Consider the following 18,626-nt stretch of genomic DNA (forward strand, 5'->3'; position numbering starts at 1 on the left):
CCTGCACATCCTCCAATAGTTTGGCAAATAAATTTGGTTAATTGTCCCTATAGAGAGAGGGGAAATGTTGGGTCAGCTGGATTCCTAAATAGAGGGATATCTTCTGCCACTGAAAAGAGTATTGAGATTGGATACTCTGTAAAGTCGAGGTTGGCAAATTAATATTCAACGCTTCCAATTTTATCGTGGTCCTCCATCAGCCCAGAGATTTTCCCAAAGTGGGTCAGAAGAGACAATAAGTTTGGCAGGTTAGTGTGGAGGAAGTGACAAACCTCAGCAAATCATCTGCGAACAAGGCACACATATGGCTCCTCTCCCCGCTCTCTACCCACTCTCTATCCCCAATATGTCTGGTTTCTGACATATCACTATAGCAAGAGTTTGGATAGGTATGACAAACAGTATGGGAGATGATGAGCAGCCTTGCCGAGTGTCCGACGAGATGGGTATCTGGTCCAATCTATGGTCCCGCAGAACTATCTGAGCTGTGGGTGAGCTATATAAAGATTGCAGCAAGGCTAGAAATTTGGGACCAAAGTTTCACCTCGACAGCACCCGGAAAAGAAAAGGCCACAAAAGGGAGTCAAAAGCTTTACGGAAATTGAGGGACAGCAACATCCCAGATCTATTTGTTCCGCCAAGAGAAGTGCAATATAGATATGAGGTCAACTGCTCTATGGACCTGGTCAGCGGTCTGTCTATGCATCAAAAAACCCACCTGGTCTTACTGTCTAAGAATATCAACAACTTTTTAGCCAGAATTTTGATGATTGGTAATTACCAATCACCAAAATGTGGTAATTTCAGATCTGTATTAATCAAGTATATGGGGCGATAGTTGGCTACATCACTGTGATCTTTAGGAATAAGAGTGATAAATGCTCTAATAGTCCTACATTTGGATCTTTTGCTTTTAAGGGTAGAGAGGTTTGGGGTCTTTTAGACCCCCAGATCGCTACATAAATAGGACCTGCCATGGTATTCTGTTATCGCAAGGGATGTTTGCATATCTTGCGATAGCAATAAGAGTGTGTGTGTGTATATATGTGTGTGTGTATATATATATATATAGTACCCCGGTCACGTGCTTGCGCACAGTGGTGAACGCATATGAAAGTCACGCCCACATACGTAAACAGTGTTCGCACCATGCATGTGAGGTATCACCGTGAACGTCTAAGCGAGAGCAATAATCTAGCACTGGACTACCTCTGTAATTCTAAATTGGTAACTGTAAACTGTAGAAGTGTCCCCTATGGAGAGTTTTAAGGACTGTAGTTTGTCTCCAGTACACGGGCGCGTGGAATTTAAACGCATGACATGTTCCATATATATTTACTCAGCGTAACCTCTTTCATAGTATACAAAAAAATTGGGTTTTTAAAAAAAAAAAAAACACACTGCAAAAGCCGTGTGACATAAAAAATTGCAACAACTGCCATTTTGTTCTAGGGATTTTAGGGTCCCTGCTAAAATATAATCTTTGGAGGTTCGAAGCATAGCTCCCAACTGTCCCTTATTTTGAGGGACTGTCCCTGATTTGGATCAATGTCCCTCTTTCACCCTCATTTGTCCCTCATTTTGGTCTTATCCTCATAGTTATATAAAATGCACTTTTTATCTTTCAAAAAGTGTTTCCCAGTGCTAAACCTTCCATCCAAAGTCTAAATTGCTGCATTTGTAAATTTTTAAAGCCAATAGAACGGAATAGTAGTGGTAAAAAAAAAAGCTCTTGTCGATTTTAATTAACCTTTTTTTTGGGTTCATTCTCCTTTAAGGGTGCGTGGCAGAGGGCATGTCCTATACATATGTTTGCTAGTAGGTGTCCCTCATTCCCATCTCAAAATGTTGGGAGGTATGGTTCGAAGTCCTTTTTCCAGCAAAAATTACAGATTTTTACTTGTAAACAAGTGTCAGAAAAAAGATGACCACTCAAATATATCTGGTTTGAGACCACAGGAAGTGAGTCACTCTTATTTCCTTCTGTCAACCATGTGTGTCTTCTCCCCATACCAGTAATGTGTAGTTTGCCACCATATTTTAGGAGCCTTCCATAAGGTGCATAAATGCAATTGAATTTCATGTCTGTGTACAGTTGGTTTTGAAAGTCAAAAAGAAGTAGTATCCCTCTAAGATCTCCTGTATATTCTCTTTAGGAATGGCATCAGTTCACCAATTACGTATAAGTTAAACCGTGTCATTAATGTTGGTTTGAGCTCACTGCACACCGAGCTGGAATATGCACAGCAGTCGCCGGAGGTAAGTGCATTAGACACAGAGTATAATTGGTACAGCCTTACCCTCTGTCTGCTTTGCTCACCATTCCCCCCCCCCCCCTTCACATGACCAGGTCTCCACAGCTGAGTGGATGTTCTCCTCAGGCCGCACGTCTGCCCTTGATGTCACTTTGGATCGCGAGGTTCTCTTGTTGCTCCACGGTCCAGGACATGAACAACTAGCCACTGAGTTAAAAGGCATCCTGCAGACAATGGTAAGGGATAAGACTGGGCTTTGAATATCAAAAGGTGTTCACAAGGAATTGTAAAACCTTTTTAGAGCGCTTTGAAAGTCTGTAAATCAGGTAAATCCCTGGTGCACATTTGGCACTTTATTGTGCAAGCCTTGGGACCCTTGGCAGTAGTCTGTGTTTTGGTGCTTACTCAAGCCAGTAGAGAAAGATATTCTTTATATTGGCTTTGTCTGAACAAATTCAGACAAAGACATTGGCTTTTATTCTTTCACAATATCTTAACTTTTTTTCTTTTATAATGCTAAGACCCCTTTCACACTGTGCTACCACCGGCGTCAGCGGTAAAGCGGCGATATTTTTAGCGCCGATTTACCGTCGCTATTTGGCCGCTAGCAGCCGAAAAGGGGTTAAGTACGCCCACAAAACGCCACCGGAGCGGCGTTTTGCCAGCGGTATCGCAGCGCTGCCCCATTGATTACAATGGGGAGCAGCGGTGGAGGAGCGGTGAGTTCACCGCTCCAAAGAAGCTGCTGGCAGGACTTTTTCTGATGCCCTGCAAGCGCACCGCTCCAGTGTGAAAGCCCTCGGGCTTTCACGCTGGAGTGAATGGAGCAGCTATTTTTAACGCTATAGCGCCTACAAAATGCTCCAGTGTGAAAGGGGTCTAAGAGAAATATCAAATGTGGCAAAAGTTTTGTTAGGGTGGTTGTGGGGAGCAATTTGTGCAAGCATTGATTTGTAAAGGGTCATTTAAAATTTGTTCAGACAAAAGGATCCATCACCAAAACACAAGCAAAATAACTTGATATTTGCAATGTAATGAAGTGTAATGAAGAAGAAGAATGCAATCGGAAGATGGAGCAACCTCTCCATAAAGAAATGGTATACATTTTGGATAGAGAAGACAACTGGTTCACAAGAGGCATGATGGAGGCCATCATCATGAAACTGGAACAATCAACCCTTGACAGGGGTGAAGGCCTTTAACACCATGAGGTTGGTTTACTAAAACTAAAGTGTGCAAAACCTGGTGCAGCTTTGCATAGAAACCACTTTTTTTTTTTTTTTTTTTTTTTTTGTCAAAGCTTAATTGAACAAGCTGAAATTAGAAGCTGAATGGGTACAATGCACAGCTGCACCATATTCTGCACTCTTTAGTTTTAGTAAATGAACCCCATTGTCTCTTCAACATATAATGCAATTTTAACATCTCTACACCGACATTTTGACAATTCATGACTTCAGCCATGTAAATCGAAGGATTAACATTTATGGGGCAGTACAGTGGCTAATTGGTTAGTAGTCCCGCCTGGAAGCACCAGGTTCATTAATTCGAATTCCAACCATGCCACCACCTGCATGGAGTTTGCATGTTCTCCCTGTGTCTGCGTGGGTTTCCTCCAACACTCCAAAGACATGCTGGTAGGTTAATTGGCTCCTCTCTAAATTGGCCCTAGTATGTGTATGTATGAATGTGAGTTTGGGACCTTAGATTATAAGCTCCTTGAGGACAGGGACTGATGTGAATGTACAATGTATATGTAAAGTTCTATTTAAATTGATGGCGCTATCGAAGTACCTGAAATTAAATAATTGAAGCCTTCATGACGGGATGGGATTATGTAACTAGAACAGGGTGGTTCTACAACTTTCACCCTCCTATCCTGTTCTTAGAAATCAAGATCTGCATTGACATATTTGGTGATTGGATGTCTGTGCTACCTGTGTAGATATAAATGATGGGGTATCTTCCTGACACTCATTGGAACTGAAGAAGTGGCTTGGATAAGCTACAAAGCATCTTCAACATTACAGAACCAGTCTACTTGAATGTGACCAACTGATATTAGATTTGTCAGTAATAGCAGTGATCTCTAGCAATATCACGTTGGGTCTCCAGTCTATAACGGTCTTCTGAAGAAAGCATTTTCCAACAACTCAAATATTTATACTCTGCCCATCTCCTGTAACTTACCTGCAATTTCTGACTATCTTGTACCATGATTGTAGTCTCTGACCACCTCTTGTGTGATAGCTGTAGTCAATGAAATGGCAAGCTGCTGCTCACCTGATGTGAATGACCGTCTGTGTAAGATGCAGGGCATGGAAAACTCCTGTCAGCTTTGTAATCTTCAATGCAAATGGTTGTAGCTGGCACCTGTTTCCAAGACGCATGCAATCAGTGTTGCCAACCTCCCACAGCATTTTTTACTGACAAAACATGAAAAATGTACTGACGGAGCATATTTGTTATTGACCACCTGATAGATGACAGCACTATTAAAAACAGACAATCGATCTTTAATACAGTATAAACACAATATGGAAATGCTGACAATACCCGTAACCAGTAATTTGCCCGGTTTATACTTAAACCAGAAATGGGGGAGGGGTATCCAGGTATCTGCTCCCACTTCCAGAGAAAGATTGCCGCAATGTCCATGTCCCCCCCCCCCCCCCCTGCTGCCTTCTGGAAGACACACAGGTCCCAGAAGACAGCAGAGACTATTCAGAAAGCGCAACGTGACTTGCGAATCGCGACTCGCGCAGAAGAAAAGAGGCTGTGAAGCCGCAAGGCTTCACTTCCTGTTTTCCTTAGTAAGGAGTGCCGACATCACGGGCTCCCTGGACAGGTAAGTGTCCTTCTAATAAAAGTCAGCAGCTGCAGTATTTGTAGCTGCTGACTTTTAAATTTTTTTTTTTTTTTTTTTTTCCAGGTGGAACTCTGCTTTAAAAAATTAACATAGCGTGACAAATTATTAGCCCCTAAAATTTACACACAATTGGCAACCCTGTTTGCAATGCCTTCACCAAGATAAAATGCAACATAATGTACTCCACGCTCATGCGTATCAACCCTCAGTGGGCCTTGGTCTTAGCCTGCTGAAGGTTGAAACGTGAGCGTGGAGGACATTGTTGTATTTTATCTTAGTGAAATAAAGTATTGCATGTGTCTCGGAAGTGGGTACTGGCTACATTTAGACCCCTTTCACACTGAAGGCGCTCTACATGCATTTTGGTGCTAAAAATAGTGCCTGTAGAGCGCCTGTAAATTGCCTCCCATCCCTCTCCAGTTTGAAAACCTGAGTGCTTTCACACTGGGGCGGTGCGCTTGCAGGACGGAAAAAGTCCTGCAAGCAGTATCTTTGGGGCGGTGCGGGAGTGGTGTATACAGCGTTCCTAAACCGCCCCTGCTATTGAAATCAATGGGCAACGCTGTAGAAGTGCCTGCAAAGTGCTTCGGCAGCGGCGCTTTTTGGGTGCTTATTTTTTTTGGGTGCTTTTAACCCCTTGTTAACCCCTTTGGGGTTAAAATCGCCCCGCTTCCACCCACACAGCGATGGTAAAGCGGCGCTAAAACGAGCGGCGCGGTCTTCAGTGTGAAAGGGGTCTAAGTTTGCATAATAGCTGTAGTCTTTTGACCACCACCTGTTAAAAAAAAAAAACAAAACTGTAGTCTGACTAATGCTGGCCATACACTATACAAAAAATTGGCCCAACACATTTTCGAAAAACGTTCGACCGTGACCGCAAGTGATCATGCCATCATGTAATGACTGATAAATCGCTCAGTGGACATAAATAATTTTTTGTTCGTTTTTTTACATATACCTAGTGCAGATAGTTCGGACGGGAAACACATTAACCTTGCAATTTATCGTACGTTCGGCAGAAATTTTCCAAACTTGCCATTCGTTTTTTTTTTTTCCACAAAAACGTCACAAACTCTTATCGATTTGTGCCCATTAACTTGCCGAAAAACGAACTAAGTGTCTATATGAATGATTTTTCGGCCAATTTTTCGTATAGTGTATGGCCAGCATTACTCTGCAGTCTTTGGCTGTGTTCTGTAATATACTGTTCACTGAATACACTGTGTGGCCCTTTGGGTGATGTCAGGGGCCCCATTTGAGACCCACTCCGTCAAGTAATCAAATCCACTAAATTCAGACCCTGATGTGTGTATGGTGAGTTTTATAAAACTGTTTATAACTTCCACATTATTGCATATTTTCAGTTCCAAATTGCTGAGCTTGTATTTCATGTGCAGATTTAGATTATCTGTGTTTATCAGGCAGCGCAGATGGAATTCCTGCCGAACAACTGCTGGGGGGAAAAGAATCAATAATGGCAAGAGGCAAAGTAATTCAGTCACTGTGTTGCTCAACTAAGCAGGAAGCAGAGCCTGCCTATGTAATGAACAAAAATGACAGCCACTGTAAATGTCTAAATTTGAGCATGCATCAAATATTTTTCTTAGGTACAGCATGCTCGTTCATCTGTGCAATGATTCCGGGTCTTTAGTACTCCTTACAGGATCAAGGATTCCCCTGACAATGTCTGCTTTTCACTCCGTTTTAAAGTGGTTCTTCACCCTGTTTAAAAAACAAAAAGTAAAACCAGTATTTGCAGCTGCTGACTTCTAAAACAAAAAAGGACACTCGCCTGTCCAGGGGTCCAGTGCCGTCCTCGCCCTAACCGGATCTTCGGGTCCTGGGCACCTGCATGTTTGCTGTGGGCAGCCGGCTGTGATTCCATGTGGCTTCACATCTGACTGCCCATTTTGCGAGCCGCTCTGCAGTTTGTGAATGGTCTAGGAAGGCTGTGTTACTGGGGAGGGGAAGAACTTCCCGTGGATGCGCCGTGGCGATCCAACGGGAAATGGGAGCAGGTACCTGTCAAAAAGAGGTACCCGCACCTCCCCCGCCACAAAAAAAGTGCCACAAATAGTAAAGGAGGGGGGAGGAAGGGCATGATGTGGAACTTCCCGTTTTAGGGTACAGTTCTGCTTTAAGGACAGGGCTATCTTTGTTCTGGCACCATCCCAGGGTCACCATTCACTTCCTAGACTGAGATGCCAGCTCAGCGATGGCACGATTGTATAAATCTGGTACCTGTGCAGTCCTTGGCTTTTTTCATAAGTGACACAGATCAGTCCTTGCTACAGTCTTTTGTCTTGTGACTTGCTATAAACTTACAATGTTGCCATCTGATCATTGCGGGAGAGGAGACGGAGGAAATGTTTTCTCCTGCCTGCAGCAGACAGATGGCATAATCGCAGCCTAGGCAAAGTCACTGACTGGAGTTCAAGGTATGGATGCCACCTTTTCTTTAAGCCAAACCTGAACACTTTAGCAGCCTAGGACACCTTTGGGTGCCCCAAGGAGAGCAGTATTACGGTGTGCATTGCGTGCTGCAGCGAACAGTGGGTGTGGTCAAATTGTTCTTGCTGACATCATCGCCCTGTCCCTTAGTGATGCCAAACCTGCAACCCAGGATGACAACAGATTTGTGTGTGATTATCTTGGTTACTTGGGGAGCCACAGCCTGGTCTAAAGAATGTGTCCAGATTTCAGTCTGCCTAAAACCCGGACACCTGATTCAAAACCTGGACTGTCCGGGTGAATTCTGGACAGGTAGCAACCCTAATTTAAGGATATATATTTATTTTTTTAATGATAAAAGGTGGAGCTTTTCTGAAAAAAATATTGTTGCTGTATTTTGTGACATATATCAGGAATGCAGACTGACAGAGCCAATTAAATTTGCAGATAAAAAACTTTTAGTAAGAAAAAATGTTGAAAGTCCTAAAGTAATTCTCTTCTCTAGCATACTGTTCATCTTATTTCCTTTTGATTTGTCCATCCACAGCAGGATGACAAGTGTGTGATTGCGGATCAGCTTCTCGAGTCCTTACAGCGTCTGATCACCTCCGATATTGATGTGAAGGATTTATCTGGGAAGATGCTGGAGGTAAATTTTAGAGTAATTTGATAATGACAGCAATCATAGTGCTGAAATATCTGCAATTGAGGCTAATTTTCTGCCCTCTGGCCCCTAGAGCTGACATTCTTCCATGGTAAACTATGCCTCTGGTCCTTCTCTGAATAAAGCCTGATGCATTTTAACCGTGAAAAGATTTGGCTTTACGTTTATTGTAAAGCTGAACTTCATTCTTCTCTTCAGTCTTGCACAGTTGTACAGGCTCCTCTCCTGAAATTACTTACTGTGATTTCACTGCACACTGTGAGCTTCTCACAATGTGCGTTAGAAGCTACAGCTAGTTGGATAGGGCCTGACTCACTTTCTGGCAATAGGATGTTCTGGCATCCACCTATCAAGGTATTTTCATATTTGCATTACTCCCCCCCAAAAGCCTGTCCACTGCTTGCGTCAGGGCTCTTAGTGTTTATTAAACCCAAAACCATAAAATTACTGCATGTATATGCAGTAAAACATGCTTGTTATACTTGCTATGGAACCTAAGGGATTAATCATCCGCATTATGTAAAAATGCTGTTTTTAACCTGGCTTCACTGATCCTCCCCTTTCTTTACTGTCCCCAATCCATCTGCTGATAATACAAAGCCTTGGAGACACTCTGCACATGCTCAGTTTGGTGTGCATATAGTGCAGGCGTGTGTAATGTACAATATGGTGTATATGTAGTGTGTAATGTTTGGTAGGGAGCCTCCCAGTGTAATTTTGTGGGATTGTGGGAGGTCTCCTGGTGTAGTATGGGGGGGACAGGGGAGTCCTCCTGTTGGCTAAGGATAGTTAAGCTGTGCATGATACATGAACTTAAGTATGTATGCATATTGTGTTGTTGGTGGGGGGGGGGGGAGTGAGGACTGTATGTATGCATATTGTATATGGGGGGGGGGTGTGAGGGATTGTATGCATATTGTATGGGGGGAGGGTAGGACTGTTTTATGAACTATGAATTCACAGTTTCTAGAATTTTCTCTAACCAATCACTCTTACAATTACCAATTACAATTCCGAGTGCAGGGGGGATGGAGATGACAGGGGGTGGGGTGATGGTAAGCTGGCAGACGGGTGCAGGGGGATGATATCATTCTGTACCTTGAAGCTCCGGTGGCAGACAGTCTCCCCGATGATTGCCAGGCGCCTGGCCTGGCAGTGGCAGAGTGGAGTGGAGCAGAGTGAGAGCTGCTCGGCCGCTGCTGGCATTATCTGGGCTCTGTGCGTGGCAGGAGGGCCGCAGGGCCTGGCAGAAGAGGATGAGTCAGGGGAGGGGAGTACATGGTTCCACCCACTGACCCTGGGACGTCACCTCCGGCAGTGCTGTGCTGAAGTGAACAGTCCGCCCCTGGCAGGGGTAAAAGTAGTAGCAGTCAGAGACGGGACTGGGAGACATTGCCTCCCACTCCCACACACTCGGCCGCCTAATTAGAGAGCCACCTCTGCACGCCGCACAGGGAGCCACCGGCGGGTCTGAATAATGTGTCTGGGTCTCAGGCGGGCAGAGACCTGGACGCATGTTTCAAAACCCGTACTGTCCGGGTGAATCCCAGACAGGTGGCAACCCTAGTCCTACATCCAGATAGGACAGCCATTGCAGTATGAAAACTCCTCCTACAAGCTTTAACCAGGCACTGATAGAAGTCACAATATACTGTACTGCTAATGAAATGTATTTAGCATTTTATAGTTACTAAAACGATTGCATTTCAATGTTCTGTGTACTGTGGGAGACCAGATATAGTGAATGCAGGGTCCTGGGTTTAGTAACTCCTTTAAAAGGTGTACTGATGCAGTGTACTGAGATTTTTCCAGGAAGCTATGCACAACAACCTGTTAGCCCCTTCCACCAGACATGATCTGCTTATGTTGCATAGAGAAGCACAGAGATCCAGAGATAACCTCACTGGATCTAAAATAAGGTACTGTATGTAATAAAATCAGAAAGGTTTTATGTAATAATTTCATTAGCATATTGATTAGGGAGGAACCATGGAAGGCAAAATATAAGCAAATTAAACTTAAGCTTTAACAGTTGAAGCCTATGGATGTGCTTGGAGTTGTCTCCATTGTCGTCATCTGCTTCTCTCTTTCCCAATAGATCATAACAGCTGATATGAAGCAGAAGAAGGCAAACTGGGAGCAGAGGTTGATGCAGCTGGACAAGCACATGGAGTCTATGGACCGAGAGTTCGTCAAGATGTCTGGGAACGTGCGACGGATGAAGACAGAGCAGCTTCACCTGAAAAAGGAACTTTCCTCCAAGTAAGAGAAATCTGTTCGTGGATTCACAATGTTTTACTCAGTCCTGTTCCTGAACTTCTTTATCACTTGTAGCCCTAAATTACCATCGTCCTCTGTTCAGGAGCTGAAATTTCAAATTATTCTATTTAGAGTGTCTTTACAGGCTGCTAAAATGAGGGGAGGCCAGTATGACTGCTATGTGTGTACAATGCTTGTTATATACACTTTGGCTCTAACAGTCTCATGTTTCAGGCACTGCTAGGTCCTGAGGATGCCCACTGATGAGGCACATGGCCGCTGCTAGGCTGTGACCTATTTCAGTTATCTTGCAAACCTGGCCTGTTTAGTGGGTCCTGAGGACAGGAGTTGAGAACCCCTGTGCTAGGGGTACATACAGTGAGGGAAAAAAGTATTTGATCCCCTGCTGATTTTGTACGTTTGCCCACTGACAAAAATGTTCAGTTTATAATTTTAATGGTAGGTTTATTTTAACAGTGAGAGACAGAATAACAACAAAAATATCCAGAAACGCATTTCAAAAAAGTTATAAATTGATTTGCTTTTTAATGCGCGAAAGAAGTATTTGATCCCATCGCAAAACATAACTTAGCACTTGGTGGCAAAACCCTTGTTGGCAATCACAGAGGTCAGACGTTTCTTGTAGTTGGCTACCAGGTCTGCACACATCTCAGGAGGGATTTTGCCCCACTCCTCTTTGCAGATCCTCTCCAAGTCATTAAGGTTTCGATCCCGATGTTTGGTAACTTGAACCTTCAGCTCCCTCCACATATTTTCTATGGGATTAAGGTCTGGAGACTGGCTAGGCCACTCCAGGATCTCAATGTGCTGCTTCTTGAGCCACTCCTTTGTTGCCTTGGCCGTGTGTTTTTTGTCATTGTCATGCTGGAATACCCATCAATGCCCTGGCTGAGGGAAGGAGGTTCTCACCCAAGATTTGATGGTACATGGCCCCATCCATTGTCCCTTTGATGTGGAGAAGTTGTCCTGTCCTCTTAGCAGAAAGACACCCCCAAAGCATAATGTTTCCACCTCCATGTTTGACGGAAAGGATGGTGTTCTTAGGGTCATAGGCAGCATTCCTCCTCCTCCAAACACAGCGAGTAGAGTTGATGCAAAAAAGCTAGATTTTGGTCTCATCTGACCACAACACTTTCACCCAGTTCTCCTCTGAATCATTCAGATATTAATTAGCAAACTTCAGACGGGCCTGTACATGTGCTTTCTTGAGCAGGGGGACCTTGTGGGAGCTGCAGGATTTCAGCCCTTCACAGTGTAGTGTGTTACCAATTGTTTTTTCTTGGTGACTATGGTCTCAGCTGCCTTAAGATCATTGACACCTTAAGATCTCCTGTGTAGTTCTGGGCTGATTCCTCACCGTTCTCATGATCCTTGAAACTCCACAAGGTGAGATCTTGCATGGAGCCCCAGACCCAGAATAACTGACAGTTATTTTGTGTTTCTTCCTTTTGCGAATAATCGCACCATCTGTTGTCACCCTGTCACCAAGCTGCTTGGCGATGGTCTTGTAACCCATTCCAGCCTGTAGGTCTACAATCCTTGTTCCTGACATCCTTGGACAGCGCTTTGGTTTGGCCATGGGGTCTTTTATACAGGTAACAAGCTAAAATTAGGTGCACTCTCTTTAAGAGTGCGCCTAATCTCAGCTCGTTACCTGTATAGAAGACACCTGGGAGCAAGAAATCTTGCTCATTGATAGGGGATCAAATACTTATTTCACTCATTTAAAATGTAAATCAATGTATAACTTTTTTCAAATGCGTTTTTCTGGATTTTTCTGTTATTCTGTCTCTCATTGTTAAAATAAACCTACCATTAAAATTAAAGACTGATCATTTTTTTTGTCAGTGGGCAAACGTACAAAATCAGCACGAGATCAAATATTTTTTTTTTCCCTCACTGTATAATACAGGAAGATGCAGGCTCAGAAAATGGAGTCTCTCTAATGGGTAGAGAGCAGTCAGATGGCTGTGCAGCAAAATATTCATCCCTGACAGATGAGATTCCTTGTGTTGCCATTCCAAATAGCATGGTGCAATAACTTTTGCAGCTTTGATAGGCTAGGTTCACAATATTTCCTCATGTGTCCTGTGGGTAGGCAGCCTATTCATTTCAACCGCAGAAACCTGGGGGGAGACCCTGACCCTTTTTTTTTTTTTTTTTTTTTTTTTCACACCCCCCCCCCCCCCCCCCCCCCAAGCCACATGGACCGGTGACACCATGGGGCTTGGCACACACAAATCCACACCGCAGTTAGATGCGTGGGGGCGCCATTGACAATTTAATGGCACTCCCCATGCATGCAACACATTTCTCTGCGGGTTGGGAACACACGCATTCCCTACCTGCAGATATGTAAACTTAGTGAATATAAACCCTAACAATCAACTTCTCTGACCCCTTTCACACTGGGGCCGTGGCTGCATTTGCGGTAAGGCGCCGCTTGTTTTAGCGCCGCTTTACCGCTGTTTAGGCTGAGCTTTTTCAGCCGCTAGCAGGGTCCCTCCTCCCTTGTTTTGGATGAGAGTGGGAGGTGTTTTGTAGTCCTATCCTAGGGTGACAGTGCTGCCTTTCCATAGATGGCTACAGTACAGTGAGCGTTGTCACTCTAGCAGGCTTACCAGGTGAAAATGAAGGGGGGAGGAAAGCAAAAATGAAAAAAACAATAATGCAGCTGCCACATCTAAGGACTGGAAAGCTGAAATATATTTTTTTTATTCTTAAATGTAAATACAATTTAACAATGAAGTGAGTTTGAGTGACATCCAGATTATTATATTCTGGTGGTAATAGAAATTTGTGTTATTTTGATTAAAAGTGAGTTTTGTGTGCTAAAAACTAATATTAGAGGGGTAAATAGAATAACTATCAAGTAAAATTTTATATATATAATTTTTTTTTATATATAGTTTGCGCAGTGCTTTACAAAATGAGGGGAGACAGTTACAATATATTTCAATACTATCATACTGTGTATGTATAGAAGTGTAAGTTTATTATTACTGTATAATGAATATATATTTATCTACTTCCCATATATGTTGTCTGATTAATTTTAAAGGGTAACTCCACTTTTGTGGGGGGAAAAAAGTAGCAAGTAAAGAAAAAAATAAGTGTATGCGATTGAGACACAAGGCATATTGTAATTGAATGTTATTAAAAATTACCTTTCATTTTCAATCTGCAGCTCTGTAATTTTCTGTAAATGCAATATGGCTACCTGGAGGTGTTCTGTACACAGAATGTGTACAGAACGCCCCCCAGAAACAAAATTTCCTGCAAAAAAAAAGGGATGCAGACCCAGCAGCTTTCCTCATTAGTGCTCTGCAGGTGCACAGCTGACAGATAATTATGAAACCACTCCAATAGACTCACTTTCCCACATGGACACAGACGAGGGATTTCTTCAGAGTATCAAAAGGTAGGAATCTGCAGCAAAGTTTGTTAAAATCCTTGTAATGTACATAGATCCCCCAAAGGGGAATTTTTTTTTCTCTCAACAAAAATGGAGTTACACTTTAAGTCTTTTCCCTTTGCGCATTTAACGCGCATTTTCCACCCGGTTCCCTAAATGCTTTTGCAGCTGTCAAGCAGAAGACTCCCCCAAACACATTAAATTCAGACGTTTCTGAATCCGTGTCTATCATATGCTTTCTATACGGTCACAGGTAAATCCTTTCCTTACACCCTATTGGGCAGACCACCTGAGGAGTGCACCAATGCTCAGTTTGGATTGGTCACACACATTCTCACAGCAGCAGAGAGGGTTAGAGTGCAGGTATGGTGTACCCAAACAGTCCACTTTTGCTACCTGTATCTAGACTGTTATCCCCTGTTATGTTCTTCTAACGCCCAAACCTATAGACTATTATACATTTTTACTGTACATTTTATAGCTGCAAACAGCGGCTCTGTTGTACATGCTATTGCCTGTAATCATTTTGTTTGCTTAAAAATTCTAAACTTGAAAATCAAACCGATTTATTGAATGAAACTTAAGTCTCCAAATATTGCAGCAGCAATGGATTATCTCTATTTCAGTTTTGTAGTGTTGCTTTTTACAGTTCTGCATTGTCTACAATTGCCAGCGCTGTAGGTGGGTGACATTCATTCATGAGTTGCTGTTATTGCTTTTTATTTCTTTTTTTTAAGTTGTGGTGTTTTTATTATTTGTATAATATCTTTAAAATTTGTCACTGGTGGACGTCATCTGTTTGAGATTGAAAATATATATATATATATATATATATATATATATATATATATATATATATATATTAAATCTCAAACAGATGATGTCCACCAGTGACAAATTTTATATATATATATAATTTTTTTTTTTAACATGTCGAATTTTAGGAGATTATTTTAGTCTGAGTGCCCCGGGGGTATGCCCCCAGCCCCACCCCCCGTTTTTGTGATTATTTGACATATATTGTGTGTACAGGGAGTGTAGCAGCTCAGTGTTTGTGTATGGTGTGGGAATCTGGCTGTGGCTTGGCCATCCTTCATGTTGAAAACACCCCTTCAGACTCTTGAGACTCCCCGCTGACTGTATTATAAATAGGAATATTGGCTGCTAACTGCCTGTGTTATCTGTGTAATGTTTATAGAAGAGCCATTCAACTTGTGTGCCCAAATCTACATCCACGTGAGCATCTTGTATGTACATGAGTCTTCCTCCTAAAAAAAATAAAAATATTGTAGTCCGGTGATGTCACTCATTCCAGATGAGCTCATTTACTGCCGCCTTAGAAGTCTGAGGACAAGGTGGTTTGTTTTGCGTTTTACAGGTCTTCTTGGAGGTAGCAGTGACATTATCACTGTGCTGTACATAGCTGTGGGAGGGGCCCAGCAGGCCACACCCTTTACAGCCTGCCTGTAGAGAATTACAGGAGCGGGGCGGAGGTGAGACCAGTCACACTGCACAAGGAGGGAAAGCAGCAGTGACCGGTCTTTATTACAGGAAGCTCCTGCACAGAGTTAATTTTTCTCTGCATTACTGCACAGATCTAGAAGAAATGCACAGATATTTTACCCTGGAGTTCAACTTTGAGAGGTGGTTTTAGTGGTGGTTTTTAACTTGTTGGCTTTCCACTTTTGGTTTCCCCCTGAACACTCTAATGACATAGCTTGGTACAGAGGGGAACAGTCATGCTGGAACAGAAAAGGGCCTTCCCTAAACTGTTACCACAAGGTTGTGTAGCCCCCTCTGACACCCCAAAGCAAGCATAGCACCTCCAGAGCCAGGGGTGGCTAGCATTTTACCCCAGGGCTGAGTCCATGACTAAAATATTGGGCCAAGAAAGCATATTGGGTGGCAGTCACTTTTTTGTGTTTTTTTGTTTTTTTTTTTTTAAAGTTTTTTTTATTGCAGAATGGCTAAGGATGTCAGGGTTAGGGGTCCCAGATATTATAGCAGATCACTTCTAATATCTCCAGATCAATGTCCAGCTTCAGTGTCAATCTTTAAGTCAATCTAGCAACACTGTAAGCAAGTTCCCAAATGTCAGTGCATCCTCCACATGAGTCATCAGGTCCCAATGAGAGACCAGCCTTCTTCCTAGTTCTGTTCAGCAAGGGGCCACCCTTGAGTCTTTTTTCCTTGGCACAGCTTCCTCCTGACCAGGCAGGAAAGCTTCGGGACCACTTCAGCACAGACCCCAAACCTAATGAGCCTATGCAAGGTGATAAAGAGATCCAGGGATAGCCGATGTATCCACACCAGGGGCTTACCAGAAAGCCAGGGAGCTCCCCTGATGACGTCACTTCTCACGAAACGCGTAGGGCAGAGCCATGCACATACACTAAAGCACATGCGCGATTGATGTTCGCATCTTTGTTACTGGAGACAGATCTGTTTTACATGCTGTTTACCATCGATATAAATGTAAGTGCAATATCTTTTAATAAAATGGGATGTTTTGCAATACTTCACTTTGTGGAGCCTTTGTCTTGCATATGCATGACCTATTGATTGCAGGTGAGGACCGGTTGGATTGGCTTTCTGGAATCACCATGTTCGTATTCCTGCCATTGGATCTACCATATGATTGAATGTTTTCTGACCTCCCTGAATTGGGGGGGGGGGTCACTGGCTTTCTGGTGAGCCCCTGGTGTGGATACTTGGTGTCACATTGGCGATCCCTGGATCCCTTTCTCACCTTGCATGGAGTTTCATTTGGGACTATTTCTTATTTAATTTTATTTGATTTATTTTATTTTGTATTTATTTGAGGTGTACAATTTATAATTGTTTCACTGTGCATTTTCTGGATATATCTGGATAGTGTTTACATGAAGGTTCTCCTCTATGGGATTCATTTCATTAATTGTGTTCAGTCACATTTGTTTAATTTTAGTGCTGCACTTTATTTACTAGTTCTTTTATGTGTCTGGCATCAAGGCTACAGTGTTAAGCAGCTGACTATATGGCACAAGCGCAGATATTTCCTTTTTTTTTTTTTTATTTCCTTATAGGTGAATGGACCTAACAGCCGAGCTCCATCCAGCATCACCTCCTTAGGCCTCAGCCCAGAGAAAGAGAATGAGCACATGGCATGTCCCAAATATTTGCATAGCGCTACTCTGTGAGGGCCGCCTACTGAATATGTACCCCACTAGTTGCCCCAACCTGGCAAGACCTCTGACACCCTGGGTACAGGCATTTTTGGTTATGACCAAGATAATTAAGTAAAAGTAGCTCCAGGTCCTACAGCCTTAGGCAAAAGAACAAGACAATGGTGTCTGCATGCAGTGTCTCTTGTAGTATCCGAATGGGCAAGTGCCCTCTCGCCAGTCCCAACAACTCTTGGTATAAAAGTGGCGTGGGGCTCTGCGATGGGCATCTGTAGACCCCGGCTCAAGGGATAGTGCAGCCCTGTGACACACTGCGCTGCAGCTTGGCTGGATCTGGCATGGACATGTGAAGAGCGGCCTCCAGGTTGGATGGCCAGAAGAAGCTGGCAGTGGACGCTCCTGCACCCGCATGCAATGACTCTCTCCCTCTGTAGCACAGGCCGCGACTCAGCCACAGCACACACTGACACAGAGCCACTTGCTTGCAGTTCCAGCCCAGGGTTTCAAGAGAGCAATCCCGCCCTCACACAGGCTTTTTATCATCTCTCCCAGCATCCTATTCTCCTTCCCCAGCCGGCTAGTATTTGTAGTACAAAACAGTCTAGCTGAATGCAAAACTTGGCTCCCTGGGCTACATGTCCCATGATGCTTTGCTTCACTCTGAAAACCAGTCACTCTCTCTTCAGTATGGATGACAGAGTCTGTGCTGAACACTAGGATAGAGCAGTAGCAATGCTGCACAGTGTCTGCTGACAATGCAGGTAATATTAGCCAACTCCTGGTTACATCTGTATCCTCCCCCAGCATGCACCCAGTGGCATAAACCTCCGATTGGATTGGGTGAAGAAATAATAAATATTCATAACCTAGTATTGTTTGTGAAATCTCATACTATGACCGTTGACACCAGTGACATGTACTGGCAACAGGGAGAAATCACAAGCCAACTTAAGCTTGGGGGGGAAAAAAAACAGGTGAAAAACTATACAATCAGTCTGAGCGAACTACAGCCCAGCCAAAAACTACATTGACCTAGTAGCCACTATTTAGGACAAAAGGGTCTACAGTTCGAAGAGTACATTTGTCTAAAATGTCTTTTTATATGATGTTGTTTTAGTAGTACACTTACATGAAACACCTAAACTCAGTCATTGGAGTGGAGTTTACGTACCTTTGGCTATATAGTATATACCGATGTAGCGCCCTGGTGTTTAGTCGGGGAGCCCCTCACCAAAATTCCTTGTTAGTAGCTGCTGTAGATAGGGAGAAATCAATGGATCTCTAACAACTAAGTTTGGCCTTGTTGTACTTTTCTCTTCTGCCACTATGTGGCCGGGCACTTGGTGGCATTAGATGTGAGAAGGACATTTCGGGGTCAAGTTATGGGTATATGGGATATCTCAGCCAATGGGCAGGGGTTTTCTTGAATACCTTAGCCTGCTGGGAGAACCTATATATTCGGGTGGAGTCAGGTGATCAATGTTCTGTGCCACCCAGTCTGGGAGTAAGTGTGCCATCTGCCCTGGGC

General features: G+C 43.4%; 1 protein-coding gene across 1 annotated transcript in view; it reads left to right on the forward strand.

The window, feature by feature from the left end:
- IRAG2 (inositol 1,4,5-triphosphate receptor associated 2) overlaps positions 1-18,626 on the forward strand; it is a 209,408-nt gene that overhangs the window by 58,329 nt on the left and 132,453 nt on the right. Inside the window, exons 9-12 of the mRNA XM_073623592.1 lie at positions 2,157-2,259; positions 2,351-2,491; positions 8,123-8,224; positions 10,338-10,501. Coding sequence (XP_073479693.1) covers positions 2,157-2,259; positions 2,351-2,491; positions 8,123-8,224; positions 10,338-10,501 — 510 coding nt within the window. The remainder of the gene's footprint in view (positions 1-2,156; positions 2,260-2,350; positions 2,492-8,122; positions 8,225-10,337; positions 10,502-18,626) is intronic.

The sequence above is a fragment of the Aquarana catesbeiana genome, linkage group LG03, assembly GCF_042186555.1.
Source record: "Aquarana catesbeiana isolate 2022-GZ linkage group LG03, ASM4218655v1, whole genome shotgun sequence".
Taxonomy (NCBI): Eukaryota; Metazoa; Chordata; class Amphibia; order Anura; family Ranidae; genus Aquarana; species Aquarana catesbeiana.